General features: G+C 48.6%; 1 protein-coding gene across 8 annotated transcripts in view; it reads left to right on the top strand.

Moving 5' to 3' along the window:
- Positions 1–22,406, top strand: part of MYLK (myosin light chain kinase) — a 270,323-nt gene that overhangs the window by 208,225 nt on the left and 39,692 nt on the right. For all 8 annotated transcript variants that reach the window (XM_029214527.1, XM_029214523.1, XM_029214524.1 and 5 more), the window contains 3 exons: positions 12,246–12,296; positions 13,056–13,183; positions 15,158–15,311. In XM_029214527.1, the coding sequence (XP_029070360.1) occupies positions 12,246–12,296; positions 13,056–13,183; positions 15,158–15,311 (333 nt within the window). The remainder of the gene's footprint in view (positions 1–12,245; positions 12,297–13,055; positions 13,184–15,157; positions 15,312–22,406) is intronic.

The raw sequence follows: 22,406 nt of genomic DNA, 5'->3' as shown, positions 1-22,406 counted from the left end.
GAGCTTGGGTTCCTCATGCACATACCAGCCAAGCTTTTGGGGGGCGGGGAGCACGCTCAGCCTTCAGTATGCCAGGGCAGCCAAATTGGAATGATAATTTCTCATGGATATTTATTTATTTTTGTCTGCGTTGGGTCTTCGTTTCTGTGCGAGGGCTTTCTCTAGTTGCGGTGAGCGGGGTCCACTCTTCATCGCGGTACGCGGGCCTCTCACTGTTGTGGCCTCTCCCGTTGCGGAGCACAGGCTCCAGACGCGCAGGCTCAGTAGTTGTGGCTCACGGGCCTAGTTGCTCCGCGGCATGTGGGATCTTCCCAGACCAGGGCTCGAACCTGTGTCCCTTGCATTGACAGGCAGATTCCCAACCACTGCGCCACCAGGGAAGCCCTCTCGTGGATATTTAACCACTGGGAGCCTCCGATTATCAAAAGTGGACGTTTAATAATAAGTTGTTGACAATGCATAAACAATTCTAAGAAAAACCTAGTGAGAATGGGTTAATGATTTTATCTTCCGAAAGGATTTCTTGGGCCTGTGTTCTATTTAGTTATGGGAAAAAGTCCTCGGGAGAGACATGGGATCTCATGAGAGCGCCAAGTAATGGTGAACTGGGTCTGAGGTGATTGTTCTCCTCTCCTGGGGGCAGAAGCAGGAGTGCCTGGAGTTCGAGCTGGAAGGTCAGCAGCCTCCTGTCCTCAGCTCTGGCACGTCTATTCCGGTGAGATCCCGAGGGAAGTGAGGTGGGGTCAGAGGAGAGCCGTGAAAGAGAAAAACAAACTGGAGACAGGGAGCAGACCCGGGACCTGGGCTCTTTGCCCTGGAGAAGAGAAGGCTGTGGAAAACCCCAGCCAAGCTGTCATCGTGCAGTCCCGGGGCAGGGGCTCTCGACCCTGGCTGCATGTTAGATTCACCTGGGGAGCATTTAAAACCACTGCTCCCTGCCGCACCCCAGACTAATTAGATCAGAATCTCTGGCAGTGGGATCCCGGCTTCAGTGTATGTTTATGCTCCTGGGCCATTCCAAGGTGCTGTCAGCCAAGCTGGAAACAAGCTGTCCAGAGGGCAGCCCGGTGCCCTGGCACCGCTGGTCTTGAGAAGCAGAACCGGGTCTAACTCTTCTAACTCCATTAAATGTGGAACCACCGCGGGCCCCCGGCCCAGGTCCTCAGGGCATTTCCATCACCTGCCTTTAGGGAGAGAGCAAGATGCTCTGGTGGAGTCTGTGCGCCATGGGTCTTTCCCCTCCGAAGGGTGCAGAGAAGGGGGCTCAGTGGGCAGTGCTGTTCAGAGGAAGGGGCAACTGCAAGTGCTTCATCTCCGTGGCAAACAAACACATTCGTGACTGCATCAACTCCAGCTGACACTGCTTGTCTGCTGAAGGGGAATTTCACTCTGTGTAGAAAGCCTTCACGGTGGAGTTACAGACAGATGTCTTACTCCCAAAAGAGTGGAAGTGTGTGTCTCTATGTATAGTAATGGCCGTGTTGAATCCCTCTGCCGGCCCACGCCTCCTGGCCCCCATCATCCCAGCCTGTCACTCCCTGGGGCACTGAGAGCATTAGCAGCATTTTTCCTTCGAAACCTGCAGAGTTTCCTGGGTGCCTGTGTACCACTGTGGGGCTTCCTTCCCAGGAGGCTCCTGAGAAGGCAGCTGCCCAGAGATAGGGAATGAAGGGAGTGTCTTTTAGGCCTGCACCCCCAGTTCTCTTCTCACTTTGGGGGATAATTTATATGATTTATCAATTACATAAGTTAAATATGCATGCCTTCTTGTTTCAACATTTTAACTAGTACAGAAGTTTACCAAGTACAATGTGAAAGCCCTCTTTCATCTTACCCCTAATTTCACTCACCTCCTCAAATTAATTCACAATTACTTTTTTCTGAATATTCACATATACACATGCAAATATTTCAGTTGGATTTTTTTCTCACAGAAATGGAATTATGCAGCCTGTACACCTCTGCAACTTGCCTTTTTCTCTTAGCATTGCCGTCCCCAGTCCCAGACATCTCTGTTTCCATGAGAAAGCCCAGATTCTCACGTTGCTGAGTGGTCTGGCTGTGTATGTGTGTTCATTTTCATCAAGGGCTGGGAAGTACCTAATCTAACCAGGAAATCCATCTTTCCTCCAGTGACCGAGGGAAGGCTGAGTGGTTTCCTAGTCAAATAGATGGTGGCCAGATGCCTGTCTGCATGCCCTCCCCTCCCCAGCTCGGATGTTTGGTCCTGTGAGGGAGCTGTCATGTGTGAAAGTAGATGGTGCTTGTCTACACTGGCCTGAGAGCCCCTGGGGGCACCGCTGCTGTCTAGCTCTGGGGAGCATGAGGGAAAAGCCAAGCTGATTTGCCCAAACCCAAGGGGCCGGATGAGAGAAAACTGACGAGAGTACAAGTTAACCTGACAGACACCAACTCACAGGTACAGAAGTGAGGAGGGGGTCATCTGGGAAGGTTTTGGGATGAGGGAAACGCTAGGCAAGGTTATGAAAGAGGAGAGGAATGTGGTTTGGTTGAGGAGGAGCTGTAACACTCCTCTTGTGAGGGGAGACTGGAGGGAGGAATGCACAGGTACTATCGTGAGGGCCTCCGATTCAGTCACCTGCCTATCACACAAAACAAGAGTTTTTTGAGCACCCATGCAACAGGCATCATCTTAGCCACTCAATCTACGTCACTTCAGGCAAGTCTTATTCAACTGAGCTACAAATAGTTGTTCCCATTTTACAGATGAGCAAATCTGAGTCTTAGAGAACTAAACTGTCTTGCCCAGGGTCTCACAGCTCACAGCTAGTTACATGTGGGCACTGTGAGGGCAACCCTGATCTCCGTTCCTCCCACGCCACCCTGTGCCTTCCATAGTCTCAGGGCCATCCCTTGTGCTGTCCACACAGTGGACACTGTCCACCAGCGGGGACAGAGGTCTGACTGCCATCAGAGCTGGGGGAAAAGAGTGTGACAGCCGGCATGCTTCCCTGCTTCCCTGCATCTTGAGACCTGTCAGGGTCTTTGCTGCATGCCTCTCAATGGGAATTTTTTTCTAACTTTATTTTGATATAATTTCAAATTTACAGAAAAGGTGCAAGAATAGTACAGAAACTCTTGTATACCCTTTACTTAGATTCATCAATTATTTGCATTTTGTTCCATTGTTTTGTCATTCTCTGTATATAAACTCATATATATATATATCATTCATCAAATATTCATATCTATGTATCTATATACACTGTATACTATATATACACTGTATCTGTTCATATATATTCACCATTCATCATATAGACATATATATATACCATTTACAAATAGAGACATCATGCCCTTGACCTCTAAATATCTACTGTGTATCTCCTAAGAACATAACCACAATGCAATTATTAAAATCAGGACATTTAACATTGAACCGATACTGTTTAACCCACGGTCCCATATTCAGTTTTTGTCGATTGTCCCACTATCCTTTATGGCTGCTTTCCCCCATCTTGATGGGAATTCAGTCTCAGCACTCCTGGAAAACTTTATGCACTCCTCCAGCCCAGAGTGGGTCACCTCCCACCTTTGGAGAGAGAACAAGAGAGACGTGCGTGGGCCTGGGGGAGAAGTATCCCCACCTGTGACGGGGATGGGGGGCATGGGTAGACAGCAATACCCTTCCTTGTTGGACCTCCAGATGCCCATTTACTGTGCCCGGTGGGGCAGTGCTCAGGCACAGGGCATAGCCAAACAAGCCCCTGGGCTGGAGAGCAGGAAATGAACGTCTTGGTTCTGCCTCTAATTGAACATGTGGCCTTAGTCAAAGCCCTTCCTCCCTCTGCACCTGTCAAATGCAGACTTTCTCCAACTAACCCCCCAGGCCTTTTCCAGCTGTGACATCAAGACATTCAATAGAATGCTTTTCTTTGGAGTGATACAGCGCAGGTGGGGTTGGCCAACACCCTTTGTATCATCTGGTACATGAAGGGTGGAAGCTCCGGCAAGCATGAACACACAGCAGCAGAGATATCCTGATGGGAAGGAGGCCATATGCATAGAGTCCAGGCTTAGTGTGTCCAGCTGGAGGGGATCTCACTGGAATTTTGTGTGAGAGAGGCATTGATGGGGCTGAAGGATGGTTTGAGAAAATACAGAGAGGCACTGCCAGTGCGATAACAGGCTCAGGGGTTCCTCCTATCAGTCCGTAAAGCTGACGGTCTTTTAGGAAAGAGATAGAGGAACATCCACAAGATGCTTTTACAACTAGGGGACGGGAACCAGTGCCTGTCCATCTCTGAAATTTCAGTGCCTGGTGTGAAGTAGGGATATAATAGGTATTTCACTTTTCCAATGTATTTATGAGTTCCCCTGCTTCTGGGATCTGGGGAGGATGCAGGTGGAGCACCACTTTATGTTCCATGCCTGGCCTTGACCTTGAGCTTAACCTCTCATACCGGTCACTTTGACCTCACTGACTACGATCCCAGATTATGATGCTCTTAGATATCTTTGCCTTGGTCTCCTGTGTGTGTCTCTCTCTGAACCCAAAAGTCATCTTTGAAAGCATCTTTGGATATCAAAAACAGTGTCCAGTTATCCAGAAGATTTTCCCCAGGATCAAATCTTTCTTTTGATCAAACTCTCTTCAGGATTCAGAGGGCTGGAAGGAAATGCTGGAGGGGTTAAGACTTGACATCAAGACTTGCTTGACAGGGAAAGATATGGGACCCTGGGAGAGAAGTGGGGCTATTTCCATGAATGTCTTTGAAAGCTGGCACCAACTCCTGGTTACTCCCAACCAAAATACTGGTCTCTGAGGAGTGATGGTGGTCATGCCACCCTCCATCACACCATGCATGTGGACCTGTGCTTCCACTCCCGGGCTGCCACCTCCAGATCCTTCCCAGCTCTTCCATTGTCTCCCACAAGCCAGTTTAATGGCAGGATGGGTCCTCCCAGGGAAGGGCCTGGAGGATGCCCATCAAACAACACTGACACTGCTGTCCTGGCCATGCTGGGCTGCCTCTTTCACAACTGTCCTGACGTTCTGTGCCTTGGGGGCTCAGGGCTGGGTGTTTGTGGTAACAAGAGGAGCAGTGTTCCTCTGGAATCTTCTTACGTGACAGCCTTTGCTATGAGGGGATGTGTATAGGAAATTTGCCCAGAGATGTTCATTCTGGGAAAATGACTAATATTTTTCCACAGGTTTGTAAGGAGGGGTTGGAAAGGGCCTAATGTGTATGGGGGGAGGGAGAGGGACATTGTTGGGGGCGGTTTTCAAGTCCCCTGGAGCCCTGAGCCTCCCCCAGTGCAGGACAGTGAGATTCAGCCTTCCATCCCCAGGTCCTCACCTCCACCGTCCTGTTCTGACACAGCCCTGCAGGGTGGGTGCTGTCCCTCCACACGTCACCCAACCCGAGTCCCCTTCAGGAGCTCGTGGCAGAAAGTTAATGCTGATTTTGGGAATTGTGAAGGGTTTGATGTCTATTTTTAGCTAGCTACCTAAAAAAGGAAATGTCCCCGGAGAGGCAGAGATCCAGGGACCTCCCTGTACCCTAGGCTGTTCATGCCACCTCCCCAATTCCCTTTGGCTTTCCATTATCTCAGACTCTTTTGAAGCTGTAAGACCCGTCTTCAGGCTCTGTAAATATCTTCCAATTGCTGGCTCTGATCTTTCTGGAGATCACTGGAGAGAAGGACTCGTGTCTTCAGATTGAGCAGTCTGGAAACTTCTGTGGGGTGCTGACCTCTGCCCTCTCAGGGCAGAGGAAGGTTCATGAGGCCAGGACTAGGTGGGTGGGGGCAGGCTGGGGCAAAAGCAGAAGATGGATTACCCAGATAACTAGAGGCCAGCCTTCCCAGCCCAGCCCCATGTTTCCCAGGAACCTTCTAAATTCAGTGCTTTGATTTGTGATGTTCTTATTGGGTTGCTTCACTTCTTCCAGCCTCAGTCCCCTGTCTGGGGTAGAAGGCCCAGCACCTGGCAGCTTTGATCTAACTGGTAACAGAGCAAGGGACCTTCTCCTTTTTGTGGAAAGTTGCACAAGGATTCAAGCCAATGGGCTTTGTCTCTGAGCATCAGAGCCCGGAGGTGGGTTGGAGTGTTCTCGGGAATTCCCATGTTAACAGAGATCCTCGGGGGTTCCATTTATTCCTTTAAGAGCTGTTTTCAAGCCTGTGCCAGGTACTGAGTTATGCACTGGGGATACAGAAAATGAACAGGATGGGCCCCGTTCCTGTCCCCAGGGAGCTTGCTGGGGTGTATGCGTGTTGGGGGCAGGTTTCTGCAGTTGCAGTGCCTTGTGATGACTCCTGATTGAACTGCCTTGGAGGGGCATGGAACCCAACCTGGCAGCAGTGATGCGTGAACTGAGACCTGTCCCAAAATGTGCAAGAGTCAGCGGAGAGTTGACAGCAAAATCCTGGCATTGCAGAAACTGAAAGGCCTTCAGTGTAGAGTACAGAGCAGTTCCCCCCAGAAGCTGGCACAGGAACCGGCAACATCCACACCCCAGGAAGGTCAGGAATCTGTGTCTTCAGCAAGTCTCTCGGGTGATCATCATGCACGCTAGATTTTGAGAACCACTGACATTGAGCATACAGGGCATGGGTGAGGGTGTTCCCCAAGAGTTAGAAAGAAGGCTGGGTCTGAAAGTCGGGGACAAATCTTGAAGGCCCTTGTCTGGTGAGTTGGACTTGATCCTAAGAGGCAGTGGGCAGCCACTGGAGAGGTTTCAACAGTGGAGTGACATCAGACTTGCGTTTGAGAAAGACCATTTTGGCCACCGAGTGATGGATGTATTAGTGTGGGGACAGGGGACCAGAGGTCTAGGGGGTGGTACAGTTAGGACTAGAATGGTGACAGCGGGGATGTGGAAGTGGGACCAAGGAGGTTATCTCGTTGATGGAATTGAAAGATGTCAGCTCGTGACCAGATATGGGCAGGGAGGGGGCCTTGGGAGAAATGGGGATGAGAAGCAGTATGGGGAGAAGAACCTGGATTTGGTTTTGGATGTGTTGGGTTTGCGGTATGTGCCTAGGGAAATGGTGTCAGGTAGTGGGATGTATGGGTGGGCCCAGGAGAGAGGTCTGGGCTCCAGGAAAAATGAGGGCAGCAGAAAGAGGGATTAAAAAAAAGGAACTCAGAGGGCTTCCCTGGTGGCGCAGTGGTTGAGCGTCTGCCTGCCGATGCAGGGGACACGGGTTCGTGCCCTGGTCCGGGAAGATCCCACATGCCGCAGAGCGGCTGGGCCCGTGAGCCATGGCCGCTGAGCCTGCGCGTCTGGAGCCTGTGCTCCGCAACGGGAGAGGCCACGACAGTGAGAGGCCCGTGTACCGCCAAAAAAAAAAAAAAGGAGAGGGAGAACACTCTGCCCTCCTTGCCTCACCCTGTGTCTGAGGTTTGCAAAGATGGTTGGATTTTATTTTCCTTCTGTGATACTCCTCTCTGGCAATGGCTAGCACAGAAAGTTTGGGGTGCTGGAGAAGTGGGTGAGGGACAAAGGGCTGACAGCAATAATAAGATAATAAGGGTGCATCCAGAGGAAAAGAAACTAGTGACCCAAGAAGTACTGAGAGCTTGGGCATCTGGACCAGCAAGAATTTTCCCTCTACTGAGGACCTGAACTGGGGAAGGAGCTTCAGGTGCAGCATGAGTGACCTCGTGTAGGTATAAAGCTGACCTGACCAACAGTGTGGAGACTAAACAGGTGAAGGAAAGTACAGAGCAGTCCTCTGGGGAAATGTTTGGGGAAGAAAGGTGAATGGGTGGTAGGGCTGGTGTTAGAGCTTGCACTTTATTGCTATACCTTCTTTACAATGTAGCTTAATTCTTTACCACAAATTTTATTTATTCTTCCCACATTCTTTGAATGAGGAAACTAAAGCTCCAAGAGGTTAAATAACAGGCTATAAGTCACACAGCTTAGGAAGTAACAGGGCAGTATTCAAACCCAAGTCCAGTGCCAGAGCCTACACCCACTGCATTTCTGCACAGGGACAGAGAAAGGTTTCAAGGACCTGGTTTGAGGACGGGGCAGAGTGTCAGCTGGAGTCAAGAGGAAACAGGAGGAAAGCAGCCATACACTGGGCAGCAAGAGGGTTAAGTCCTGTTTCTAACTTGGCCACATGTCGTTTTATAAACCCAGCAGGTCATCTAACTTTTATTCAAATCCATCTCCTTTTTCATGAAATGGAAACAACGTGAAGTGCCCTGCTTGTGTTTGGTTGGGGTAAGAACCCAATGAGAAAAAGGATGATGACATCATGGGTTAGAAACTCAACTTGCTGAGTCTAGCTCTCTATGAGAAACCAGGATTAGAACCCAGTGACTCTGCTTCCTAATCCATTAAATATGTTCCCCTAAGCCCAGAACGCAATTAATGGGTTTCAGCAGACGGTCCTATAAAATATGTATAGAAGAGGACACAGAACATTGTTAATGTTTCAAATAGTTGTTACTGATAGGAACCAAACCAGTTTCAAATGCTAACCAATTCAAACAGGAGGTGCTCGAAATTTGTAGAACTACCATGAAACTTTGGCCTTCAATCTTATTTAACTGTAACATAGAAATATTGCTATTAGTTCAGGCTCTACTTCTGGCCAGGTAGGTTTACCCAGAGCCCCCAAGAATAGTATGGGGGGGCACTTTGGAGTCATCTGCTTTCATTTTGTGCCCTTCCTTGCCTTCTGATTAACTCCTAGCCCACCACTCCAGGGGCTGGCACCCTCCTTCCCTGCCCCCAGAGCCCATCCGCAGCTACAGTGTGCTAGGGCTGCCATAACAAAGTACCGCAGACTGGATGACCTAAACATCAGAAATGTATTGTCTCACGGTTCTGGAAGCTGGAAGTCCGAGATCAGGTGTCGGCAGGTTTGGTTTCTCCTGAGGCCTCTCTCCTTGGCCTGCAGGTGGCGGGCTTCTTGCCTCACACGGCCCTTTTTCTGGGTGTGCATCCCTGGTGTCTCTCCGTGTGCCCAAATTTCCTGTTCTTATAAGGACACCAGTCGGTTTGGATGAGGGTCCACCCTAACAGCCTCCTTTTAATTTGATCACCTCTTTAAAGTTCCTGTCTCCAAATATAGTCATATTCTGAGGTATTGGGGGCTAGGGCTTCAACATATGGACTGCAGGGGACACCACTCAGCCCATAACAACAGCCCTCCACACAGTTCCTCTGAAGAGATGGCTTTCCCTCTCCCAGGAGGTCAGATCCCGGCTCTGGTAGGAGCCCCTCTTTCCTTCCCTTGAGGGCTGCTCTCTTCCAGTTGTGCAATCTCCCTTCCAGCTGCCCTGGATGCAGGGGAGCAGGGGCTTTGTGGCTCGGCCAATTCTGAGGGTTCCGTATCCCATCCAGTACCCACTCCCGAGGGATCTGGCTCTTCCCTGCCAGCGTCTCTGGCCTCTCCCTCTCCACCTAGTCCTAGCCTTCTGCTTTCACACCCGTTCTCTTCTCTCTCACCTTGGAAGAAACGTTAGCTTGACATTTCCTCTTCTTCACCCTGCTTCTCTTTGTCCCTTTCACCTCCAGAATTCTTGATGGATTAGTTGACTCCCTAGCTGTGTCCTTGAGAATCTACTCTAGAGCACCTTCTGACCCCACAATCCCACAGAACCTGCCCTCTCAAATACCACCCATCACCTGATGCTGGTCGTATCCTCCCAGTACCCATCCTCCTCCACCCTGGGTTTCAGGGACAGTCCTTCCACAGCCCCTCTCCTTCAGCCCAGCTCCTCCCTGAGAGTGTCAGCTCAGATCAGACCCTGGCCCTTTCTCATCTTTCACTGTACTCTTTTCCCCAAAGAACTGACCCATCCTCACAGTTTCCATTAATGATTGCATGTTGGATCCTAAAATCTTTCTCGTTCAGCTTCCACCAACTATCTCTAGAATTCTGATCCTGGGCTTCTAGCCAATACACAGATTAAACTCTTTCATTGACCGCATTCTCTTGAGCCAAGCCAAACTCCTCATCTTTCACTCCTAGATTCCACGTTCCATCGATAAAATGTTTCCCATTTATTCAAGGAAGATGTCCTTGAGAAATCTTTGTTCCTCCCTCTTGTTTAGCCCCGGAATTCTTTTAACTTTTCTTCCATCTCTTCTTTGTATTTTCTTTTCTGCTGCCTTTGCCAAGGCTGGACCTTGATGTGTTTCTCCTAAGAGTATGGCAATAGCCTCCTAGTTGGATATTCTTGTGCCCTGGAACTAGAAAGACCTCCAGGGGTCCTCTAGCCCAGTTGGACTGCCGTTTGTGTCAGGACTTCCTGTTACTCAGGACAGAGACCTAACTCTCAAACTTGATATTCTAGACCAGCACTGTCCAATAGAACTTTCTGTGATGATAGCAGTGCTCTCTGTCTACACAATATGGAAGCCACTAAACATGCATGGCTATGAGCACTTGAAATGTGACTAGTGTGACCGAGGAACTGAATTTTTTATCTTCTTTAAATTGTCACGCCATCTTCGTGCCACTGCTCTCTGAAACCAGCCCTGTGCTCCAGCCACCCTCCACCAAACATCACCCTGACTCTCTACTCTGAGTCACTCTGTTCCTGATCAATGGGGCTCTTCTCTCCAGGTCAGATCATCTCGAGTCCTCAGGTCCACCCTGTGTCGCACCTCCCAGCCATCTCCTCAACAGACACTGCTTTCTCTTTCTCCCTCATTTGAACAACTACATCATGTTGGCTGGATAAAACATTGTTTAGCTTTCTGTTTAACTTTTAGTTTGAAATAATTTCAGAACTATGGAAAAGTCGCAAAAATAGTACAAATATTTCTTGTATACCCTTCATTCACATTCTTCAAATATTGTTTTATCATTTTTGCTTTATTATATGTTCTCTCTCCTTCTCTTCCTCTCTTTTTCAACCTCTCTTTCCTTCTACCTCTTCACACACACATATACACGTATACATACATACGTACACATTATTGTTTATGAACAGTTTGAAAGTAAGTTGCACATGTGGTATCCTCTATACCTCAATACTTCAGTATATATTTCCTAAAAACAAGGACAATCTATTATAAAACCACAGCTATTTGATATAGTGTGGTTAGGGAGGATCTCAGTGGTTAAGCAACTCTTTCCCATTTTTCATATCATAATTTACATACAGTAAAATTCACCCATTTCTGTTGCACAGTTCTTGACAAATGCGTATAGTCCTGTAACTACCACCACGACCAAGATATGGTTTCTACACCTTAAAATATGTCCTATGCCCCTTAGTAGTCAACCCCTCCCCACCCACCTTTTCTCTGTCCCTACCGTTGTGCCTTTTCTAAAATGTCCTACAAATAGAATTATACAGTACACAGCCTTTGAGTCTGACTTCTTTTAGCAGAAGAGAAAAATGAGTCATTGAGATTCATTCATGTTGTGTATATCAGAAGTTTGTTCCTTTTTATTGATGAGTGGTATTTCCTTGTATGAATGTACCACAGTTCATTCATTCTCCAGTTGAAGGACATTTGGATAGCTTCTAGTTTTTGGCAATCACAGATAAACCCACTACAAACATTCATATACAGGTGTCTGTGTGCATGTAGGTTTTCATTTCACTTGGATAAGTATGTTAGGTGACTTTTGAACAAAGACCTGAAAGAAATATGAAAATAAGCTATGAAGGTAGCTGAGGCTATTTTTACGTATTCACCATATTGCTATTTAGACAAATGAATAGGTTTGTGTGGCAAAACTGGTCTGTCTGGGTCAGTTTTCTCATGTGAGTTATTTGGAGAATGGGAGGGGGGTTAAGAATGAAGGAGACCATTGGTTTGTTCATTCATTTGTTTGTTCATTCATTGATCCATTCAACAAACATTAAAAAAATAAAAGCCACAGTCCACAGTCTGTGACCCAAAGGAAGCCTGAGACCCTTGGATCCACACCAAGGACTAAATTTAGTCAGTTTATCTGACATAATTTCCCTTATGAGTTTCCTGAAAGGGTAAGAGAAGAGTTAGTGAGTTTGGGGTTATCATCATTGAAATGGACAATGGAAGCTTAAGCATTTTTCAGAGTTTTTATCTCCCTGGAGGCTCCGGGGACCCCTCAGAGGCCCTGTTGAGAAGTGGTATTCAGTCGCTCATGAGGTTGTCCATGTGCGACTGCAAGGTCTCCAGAAAGACATATTCAAGGGAGGGCTCCATCTGGATGAGGGGCCAGTGGATCAGACTGTGCCCTCCTAGGATTCAGGAGCCTTGTAAAAAAATAAATAAATAACAGAAAATAACTTGTGAACTTCTTTGTTTCAGGTGATGCAACTGTGAAAAAGAAACCTGCCCCCAAGACACCTCCGAAGGCAGGTAATTGGTCACAGCAACATTTGCGGGCGAGGGAGTCATCTGCCATGAGGGGTTTACCCTTTGCTCTGCTAGACTGCCCACTGGGGATGTGGTCCCCGATTCAAGCTCTGCATTATTCAGGCTGAAATTTCCCCAAGAGTCTCTGTACACCTTGGTCCCCCACCCTCTTCCACTACTTGCCTTTTCTCCTGCTTCTCTGGTATGGACAGCATCACGCGATACTGGTGACTTTCCCATCCCTGCTGTGAAATCCTGCTCACCTCCCTGTCCTCCAGTCTGCCCCTTACCGAGATAATCCACTTTGTGCTGTTTTCATGCTCTGCTCTGTATGTCCCTGTGATAGGAAGCCCTGTCTGTTTTCCATGGAAAGACATTTGAGGATGTGAACCATATTGAGCCTGTCAGCCAGGGTGACCTGGAGGTTAGAAGGCAAGATGCTTTGTAACTAATAAAGGAGTAAGGTCACAGACTCAAAAAATTAGGGTAAGGCACAAATTCCACAACAACCAACGAACGGAGAACCATGCCTTGTAAATTGTGTAGGTCACTTCTGAGGGAATCAGGATCAAGAGACCAACAAACCTAGCAGATCCGTCAGCCCAGGTGTCTGAAGCAGTGGTCATTGCTCAGTCTTACCCTGAAGGTTCCAGAAAGTGAGAGAGAAGCAACAGACCAATGTGGCTGGCAGCGTCGAATGAGATTAGAATGTCTGAGGCTCCCTCCTCCTCGGAGCTCACTCTCTCCCTTGTGCTCCCCCAGCCGTGCCCCCTCAGATCATCCAGTTTCCTGAGGACCAAAAGGTGCGTGCAGGAGAGCCCGTGGAGCTGTTTGGTAAAGTGGCCGGCACCCAGCCTATCACCTGTACCTGGATGAAGTTCCGAAAGCAGGTCAGTAACAGAGGGCAGTGGCCCGAGAACAACCCACACAAGTTCCAGAGCCGTCCTGGGCCGAAAGGGATGAGAAATGCTGTGATGAAGGGCAGCATCGCTGCTCATCACAGGGGCCTGAGAAATGGGAGAGCCCCTCACACCCCTGTCACCCACCCACCAAATCTGAGCTCTTAATAACCTTTTCTTCTACATCTAGCAAGGATGCCTGTTTTATAGACAATTTGTGTGATAGAGAAGAATATGAAGGAAAAAACAGAAACCACCTATGGCCCCCACCTGATTTGGGTATCTCTGTCTAGAATTCTACTCGGAGTCAGGAAAATCGAACCAGTGACCTAAATGACCTCTCAGACTCTAGAGCTTTCTGTGATTCTGTGCCAGCTCACTGAACCCTATCTGTGGCAACCACTTAAACTTACCACATGCTGGAGAGATAAAAGTGCACCTGAGTATTGGAGTAGATCAATTGTACGTTAAACAGAATTTTGGCTTACTGACCCAGAAATCTAACTTCCATTTATAACAACAGTCCTACAGGAAAATGTTTGAATTTCCAAACAACCAGTTCCTTTTAGAGAAACTTGGGGAGCCTGGCCATTTTTCTGATCCCATGTTGGTAGTGTGTGCCCATGTGCCTGATCAACAGGGGCCCCAGACCGGCAGGCTGGCCCTGGATCAGGACCTCTACAGAAGGTGTGATGACTTCTTCTGAGCCCTCTGTTGCTCTATTTCCAACCCATTCAAATTGTCCTAAGGCCCAGAGGTGGGAGGCTAGTACTGGGGAAGAAAGAAGAGTTGGACTCAAAAGATGAAGAAGAGAAGCTGGCCTTATCCCAAAGCATGTTTGCTTGGGTTTTGTCTGGGCTAGTGGTGTCTGAAGTGAGATGGAACCTCAACCCTCTTCAGAGACATTGAGCCAAGTCCCAGCTCCATCCAGCAGAACTTTCTGTAGTGATGTAATCGTACTATGTCTGTTATCCAATAGAGTAGCCACTAACCATATGTGGCTATTGAACACGTGAAGTGTGACTAGTGCAACTGAGGAACTGGATTTTATACTTCAGTTAATTAAAAATTGTTATAACAGCTTTGTTGAGATATAATTCACACACCATAAAATTCATCCTTTTAAAGTGTACATATATTCACAAGGTTGGGCAACCATAACCATTTTCTAATTCCAGAACATTTTTATCACCTCGAAAAGAAACCCCAGACCCATTCGTAGTCATTTCTCCCCTTCCCCCAGACCCTGGCAATCTCTCACCTGCTTTCTGTCTCTTTGGATTTGCCTATTCTGGGCATTTCATATAAATGGAATCATACAGTATGTGTTTTTTTGTGTCTGGGTTTTTTCACTTAGCGTTACGTTTTCAGGGCACATCCATGATGTAACATGAACCAATATTTTATTCCTTTTTTATGGCCAAATAATATTCCATTTTCTGGATGTTCCACATTTTGTTTATCTGTCCATCCGTTGATGGACATTTGGATGATTTGCCACTCAACTAAAATTTGAATAGCCACATCTGGCTGGTGACTGTGGTATTTGACGGCACAGAAGAGGTCAGAACCCACTGGGTGGGCTTTGTAAGTGACTTTGATCAAATCTGTTCTCCCACCATCCCATCCCAGAGCAGTGGAGGGGGCTGGAATGTGCCCCGTTTCCGGTCTGGAGCAGAGAGTGACAGCTCACTCCCGGCCACCAGACCCTGCAGCACCCTCCCTGCTTGTCCCAGATCTCGACCCTGTCAGGGCAGCTTGGCTCTAGATGCAGGAGAGGGGGAAGCTCAGAGTATAGACCTTAGGGGGTCTTCCCCGCTTAGGGGGAAGCTCAGAGCCCAGACGAGACCAGCCCCACACAGCTCGGGCAGCTGTATCCACATCCCCAGGGGTGAGGAGTGTGGGTCGGAGCCCCCTTCCTTTCTGGCTCAAAGTCTCTAGTGCCTGCCCCACTCTCTGTCCCAGATCCAGGAGAGTGAGCACATCAAGGTGGAGAACAGTGAGAATGTCAGCAAGCTCACCATCCGGGCTGCACGCCAGGAGCACTGTGGCTGCTACACTCTGCTGGTGGAGAACAGGCTGGGCAGCAGGCAGGCCCAGGTCAACCTCACCGTTGTGGGTGAGTCTGGGGACGGGGCGTAGGGAAGGCGGGATGATGGACTTCCAGGCCTCATCTCCCGGGGCCACTGCTTCAGCACGCGTTCCCTCTGCCCACAGGCTCCCTTTCTCCCTGCTCTCCCACTCCCTGCTCTCACACTGCTGCTGCCCTTCGTGCTTGTTGAGAATCCCAGACCTTGCACACACAGCGTTTTCCTCTTCCTATGAATCCCCTCCCGGTTTCCCTTTCTAGCCAGACTCTGAGCTCTACCATTCCAGCTCTCTCCAGCTAGCCCCTGTGACCCCTTCTCCCCCTGGTCCACTCCCTGCCCCCAACCCCGGTCCCCTCGCAAACCCTCACCTTGAATCAGTGCTGCCTTTCAACTTCACTGCCGCTCTGCCTGAGTTTGGGGCACGGCAGAGAGACCACATCAATCTGCAGACTCAGTGCTGGGCTCTGTCAGTGTCCAGGCTCAGCCAAGGCGTCAGCGCTGGTCAGTGCCCTCTCCCACACCCTGAGACAGCCATTCCTCGAGACCCCCCCTACCCTGCAGGCCTTGGCCACTGGCCTCTCTGAGAAATAGGAGGCATCAGGCATGAACTTGCTTAGCTTGGTGGTCCCACACCTGCAGGCGTCTCTCTATCTGTCCCCGTGCTGACTCCACCCTCCAGGCTCTGGGTGTTGCCCACCTTTCTCCTGTGCTCCGGACCTCAGGCTCTTGAGGGCTCCAACCCCCGCCACCCCCATTCTCTTCAACTTCTCCCCAGTTTCTCCCATAAATGTTGCCAGGACTCTCCCATCGTTGCCATGCGCACAGGCACGCATAACTCCTGCAGTATCTCGTCTCACCCTGGCCACCCTAGCATCTTTCTCCTGCTCTCTCTTCACGGCCAAACCCTCTGAAAGAGCCAGTCTCTCCTCTGAGTCTCCTTCTTCACCTCCCTGGCAACAATCTTCAACTCCCTGTAGCCTCACCCCCAGGCCCCATTAGTCTTCAGGGACTGATCTTCTGAGGTCACCTTGCCCTCCTAATCCCCAGTCCACTCCCTTTTTCTTATCTCCTACATCCCAGGATTGAGTTCAGAGTCTGTCTTCAGACTGATTGTAAGGTCACTTTTTCCTCTCCATCTCAATCACTGTGTTTTTCATGCCCTGGTCAACTCTCTCTTGAAATATCAAACTAGCTTCCTAACTGGCCTCCCACTGTCCGTCATGCTCAGCCCACTGCCCCCCCACACGTGGCAGGCGCTCAGGACAGCGAAGGAGCAGCAGATGCATAGCAGGCTGGTCCTAGAGCACTTTCGGGCCTTCATACGTGGTGCACACGAAAGCCTTTCACCTGGTGTTCTTTTTTTTTTTTTTTACCATCTTTATTGGAGTATAATTGCTTTACAATGGTGTGTTAGTTTCTGCTGTATAACAAAGTGAATCAGCTATACGTATACATATATCCCCATATCCCCTCCCTCTTGAGTCTCCCTCCCACCCTCCCTATCCCACCCCTCCAGGCGGTCACAAAGCACCGAGCTGATCTCCCTGTGCTACGCGGCTGCTTCCCACTAGCTATCTATTTTACGTTTGGGAGTGTATATATGTCTATGCCACTCTCTCACTTTGTCCCAGCTTACCCTTCCCCCTCCCCGTGTCCTCAAGTCCATTCTCTAGTAGATCTGTGTCTTTATTCCTGTCCTGCCCCTAGGTTCTTCATGACCATTTTTTTTTTTAGATTCCATATATACGTGTTAGCATACGGTATTTGTTTTTCTCTTTCTGACTTACTTCACTCTGTATGACAGACTCTAGGTCCATCCACCTCACTACAAATAACTCAATTTCATTTCTTTTTATGGCTGAGGAATATTCCATTGTATATATGTGCCACATCTTCTTTATCCATTCATCTGTCTATGGACACTTAGGTTGCTTCCATGTCCTGGCTATTGTAAATAGAGCTGCAGTGAACATTGTGGTATATGACTCATTTTGCGGTACGCGGGCCTCTCACTGTTGTGGCCTCTCCCGCTGCGGAGCACAGGCTCCGGACACACAGGCTCAGTGGCCATGGCTCACGGGCCCAGCCGCTCCGCGGCATGTGGGATCTTCCCGGACTGGGGCACAAACCCACGTCCCCTGCATCGGCAGGCGGACTCTCAACCACTGCGCCACCAGGGAAGCCCCATGACTCATTTTGAATTTTGGTTTTCTCAGGGTATATGCACAGTAGTGGGATTGCTGGGTTGTATGGTAGTTCTATTTTTAGTTTTTTAAGGAACCTCCATCCTGTTCTCCATAGTGGCTGTATCAATTTACATTCCCACCAACAGTGCAAGAGGGTTCCCTTTTCTCCACACCCTGTCCAGAATTTATTGTTTCTAGATTCTTTGATGATGGCCATTCTGACTGGTGTGAGATGATACCTCATTGTAGTTTTGATTTGCATTTCTCTAATGATTAATGATGTTGAGCATTCTTTCATGTGTTTGTTGGCAATCTGTATATCTTCTTTGGAGAAATGTCTATTTAGGCCTTCTGCCCAGTTTTGGATTTCACCTGATGTTCTTTGATCTGATCCCCTTCCTTTAGTTTCCTTAGGTCAGGAGTTTTATCTCTGGGAAGGCCGGCGGACCAGAGGCTCAGGGAATAGGTTTCTCATCTATAAAAGACAGGAGAGACCCTTGACGCCCTCGCTCTCTCTGTGGTGACTCCGGGTGCTTATTTTAATTGTCTCCTCCTGGAGTCAGGAACACTTTGGGGGCGGGGGATTGGTGCCACTTAGACCGGAACCTGAAGTATTGATTTGGTGCCACGCCCCACCCGTCAGCTAGCAGCAGTATCCAGTTTTCCTTGGTGTTCTCTCTCATCTGCTCCTGCTGGGGGAACGTTAGGGTCAAGTCCATGGAACTGCTTTTCTGTGACCAGCGCCCCCTGCCCCCATGCTCCCCACGGTGCCACCCGCTCCCCTCCGCCATCACCACCATACGGGCTGCATTTGTGGCCTTTTATGGTTGAGTTTCTCATTCTCCTCGGCCGGTGCTGACAGGGCCATTGGCGTGGCTGTCCGCCAGCTGGCAGGAGCGGCATGTTAAATGCCGTCCTGGGAGGGGAATGGAATGGAGGGGAAGGGCTTTCTGTCTGCTTCCCCCTTGGAGAGCTAAGAATAGAATTGCTCAATAAAATGAGGACTCACGTTGATGGGTACAGCAAATCCACATTCATTCAGAGCCTGTGGATTTAGAATCAGTCCAAAGTAAATCTGGATGAAGCCCAGGTTTACCTGCATGTCTCTAGCGACATCTGTGTATTATCTGATCAGGGTTGATTAAGTAGATGTAAAATGTAAATGAGATGAAACAGGAGTTGTTTGGCCTATTCCAGACAGTTACAAGCACTTTGGAAGCACCCACTTGTAAGCCAGCTAAATAAGGCCAGTTTAGCACAACTTCTACTAATTAGCGGTAAACTTCTCTTCTTGTATGTTTTTTAAAGTACCCCTTTCTTTTCAGATAGTCTCTGATTCCTATTTTTTTAAATGATGATAAAAATTAGCCTTTCCCTGGGCTTCCCTGGTGGCGCAGTGGTTAAGAACCCACCTGCCAACACAGGGAACACAGGTTCGAGCCCTGGTCCGGGAAGGTCCCACATGCCGCGGAGCAACTAAGCCCATGTGCCACAACTACTGAGCCTGTGCTCTAGAGCCCGCGAGCCACAACTACTGAGCCTGCACGCCACAACTACTGAAGCCCACGTGCCTAGAGCCCATGCTCCGCAACAAGAGAAGCTACCTCAACGGGAAGTCCGCGCACCACAAGTAAGAGTAGCCCCTCCTCGCCACAACTAGAGAAAAGCCCGCACACAGCAGCGAAGACCCAACACAGCCAAAAATAAATACATAAATTCATTCAAAAAAATTAGCCTTTCCTTCAGTTACTTTAAATGAGTGATGTTTAGCTATTTTGAAGGCTAATTATTATTATATGTTAAGAGATAGTGCAGGGATTTGTGATGCGCAGAGGACCTCTGCCCACGAGTGGGCCTCCAGCCTCAGCCTCGGAAGGGTGAGGGAGGGGCCTCTCAGGCAGGAGAGAGCAGCTGGACCCAGATGAAGTCCTTCATGCGACTTGTCCGACACAAGAAAACAGGCCACTCGGCGTATCTTTAAAGGAGAAAAACAAAGCAGAGAGGATCCCAGATACCCAGTAATCCCCCAATACTCTCTGAGCTTGGAACTTGCATGATTTTTAAGGGCAGGAGATTTCTCGGCGTAATGCTTGGCTTGGGCTTAAGCAAGGTGCATTCTTGATCTTATTCAGCCTGATAGCTGGGAAAATAACAGGCCCCTGGAGTGAGGGTTCAGAGACCTTTTAGAATCTCCTTTTGGCTCCGTCACTGGCCAGCTGGGTATTCTTGGTAAGCAAAGTGCCTTGCCTAATCCCGAAGGGCCGGGATTACCCAGATAGATAACCTGGGGGCCCTTGCAGCCCTGCCATTCTCTAAAAGCTGCAGGTGGTTGCTGAGGTGCCAGTGGAGGGAGGCCCAGGTGGGGTTAGGCCCAGTCACAGACCGTCTTCAAACACACAGGCCCGCAGGGACTGCCAGCACAGTTACTCCAGAGAAGCAGCAGAGATGAGATCCTCCGTTTTCCCAGGAGTGAGAACATTTGCTGAAGAGAAAATCCTGGAACTGGTGCCATCAGAGCCCCTTCCTTTAGACTCAGCATTTCCCATTCTGCTAGTCAAGTCTCCAGGGAGCCATGAAAGAATTCCAAGGAAGCATGGAGCTCGGGGCCCTGGACACTGAGCCCGCCTGGCCTTTGCCAGGCCATGCCCAGGCCTCCCTCCCAGACTGAGTGCGTCTGTTTCTTTGGCCCTGAGAGCAGGCTGTTCTGAGGACGTCTATTCTGTCCTGAGGGTTTTCGTCCCCAGCTCATCCGGCCTCCATGTGGAGCTCTGTAGGTTGGAAAGAACAGAAAGCATCAGGCTCAGCCCGTGGCTCCCGGGGCAGGCATGCGGGTGGGGCCTCCTAATCTCCTCTGACTTCAGACTTGCGTCTGTTCTGAACTCCTTAATATGCCATCAAATTCCTTGAAAGCATTGAGGTTTCACTTTGAATTAAAGCCACCCTCCCCAAACTTTGCATCTTTTCTCATGCTGCAGGCAGTGACATATGTCCTGTGTCAGTTCTCTCTCTTTTAGCCAAGAGACTAAATTCGGAACAGGGTAGGGGATTAATAGTACCTTTTCCAAAATACCCATTTCTCCAAGTTTTCTTTTCTTGACCAAAGCAGGAGGGGAGAATATCAGTCAGTGGAGTGTATCTGTATTCGTCATCTCAAACTACAGGACATTAAACGTGTCCAGTCAGAAGTTTTCCAGGCATTTCCTTTGAGGGAGGGAGGCAGGGAGTCTGGCCTTCATCTTTCTTTAGGCCTTTTTACTTCCTTAGCTGGGTCTTGAGAGGACTTGAACCACTTGCCTGTAAGAGAGTTTAGAGTAATAAACATCTTAGCCAACACCAGAGATATTTCTAAAAAGACCAATATATCTTTCAGAACAAACAGTTTTTCTAAGAGAACATATTGAACAACCAGTGAAAGTGGTTCCATCATAGGAGGCCTCCAGAGTGACTGCCACCGGTGGGGAGTGGCTGTCACAGTCCCAGAGTCATTCCAGGGCGAGTCAACCCAGGCTGGGGTTGCTGGGTATGGATGGCTTCCGGGCAGTGCGTTCTTGGCTGGATGTAGAAGCAGCAGGGCTGGGGGAGGGGGGAAAATGAATATGTATGTGTATATGTATATGTGGATGTGGATGTGTGTATAGGTATATATGTATGTGTGTGTGTATGTGTATGTATGTATAGGTGTATGTGTATGCATGTGTATGTGTTTATGTATATGTATACATGGACACATACACAGGCAGAATGTTCTTTTTCTTTTCAATATGCTTAAGTCATTTGCAGGGATTTTCTTTGGCCTTCCTACCTTGCTGAGGGGGAGGAGAGTAGAAATCAAGTACTTTTACCTGGGTTTGCTTATTTGATGCTTGCAAAACCCCTAAGAGGTAGATATATATTAACCCCATTTTCCAAATGAAAAAGACAAACTTGTCCCAGAAGTTAAGGAATTAGCTGGAATTCACATAGCTTATAAATTCACAGAGCATAAAATATGGCTTTTAATTGCTAGTTTGGGGAGCTCTAGGACTCAGATTGTCTTGGAGGAGATGAAGGCTTAGTGAACACTGGTATCTGTAACTAAACCAACCACCTGCAGAGACTAAATCTGAAGAATAGAATGCTGTTCAGATGAACACCTGCCAAAAATCAGCAAAACTAAAGAACCTCATTAATGAACACACTGACTACCGTGATTTGCCTTGAAGTTGGCAGTGTTAATGGTTCTTAGCATTACTGGTCTGAATGGGAAGGCGGCCAGACAAAGGGCCGCTCCTAGTTTGTGTCCTCAGCTCATTTTCTGGCCCTCAGTCAGGGATGATTGTGATTTGCTACTGTGGTTCGCTTTGAAATTCTCTATCTCATTTTATACCAGTCCTAGGAGGATGACAGAGAGAGAGTAGGAGTAATTTTTTGTATATTATAAAGTTAGAAATAAACTCCTGCAATAATGATGACAGCAAAGGCTACTCAAACAAGACGCTTTCTAAGAACATCTCACAACAACCTTGTGATACAGTGCTATTATCATGCACATTTTACAGACGGGGAAACTGTGGCACAGAGGGGTTAACAAGTAATGAATGAAAACAGAGCTGTATTCAAACCCAGTGTGTGACTTCAGAGCCCACTGTGCTCGCAGCGGGGCAGGTGTTCCCAGGTCCCAGAGAAAGTGGAGACTGACCCCTGGCTATGTCACAGGTCACTGACCTCAGGCCCGAAGGAGACACACACACACACACACACACACACTGAAATCTCTCTCAAAGCATATTTTTGATGGGAAGCAGTCCATGCCTCCTGGGCAGCTTCCTAGGTCTGTTTACACTGAGAAATATGTTTTTGACTTGGGCAAAGCACAGGAAACCATGACGTGTAGACTGGAAACTAGCCAAAAAAGAGGTTTTTTCTGAGCAAATCGGTATTTGTGGGGCTTTCCATATA

The sequence above is a fragment of the Monodon monoceros genome, unplaced genomic scaffold (assembly GCF_005190385.1).
Source record: "Monodon monoceros isolate NGI ecotype Baffin Bay Population unplaced genomic scaffold, NGI_Narwhal_1 Super_Scaffold_11, whole genome shotgun sequence".
NCBI lineage: Eukaryota > Metazoa > Chordata > Mammalia > Artiodactyla > Monodontidae > Monodon > Monodon monoceros.
This window is presented reverse-complemented; position numbering and strand designations above follow the sequence as displayed.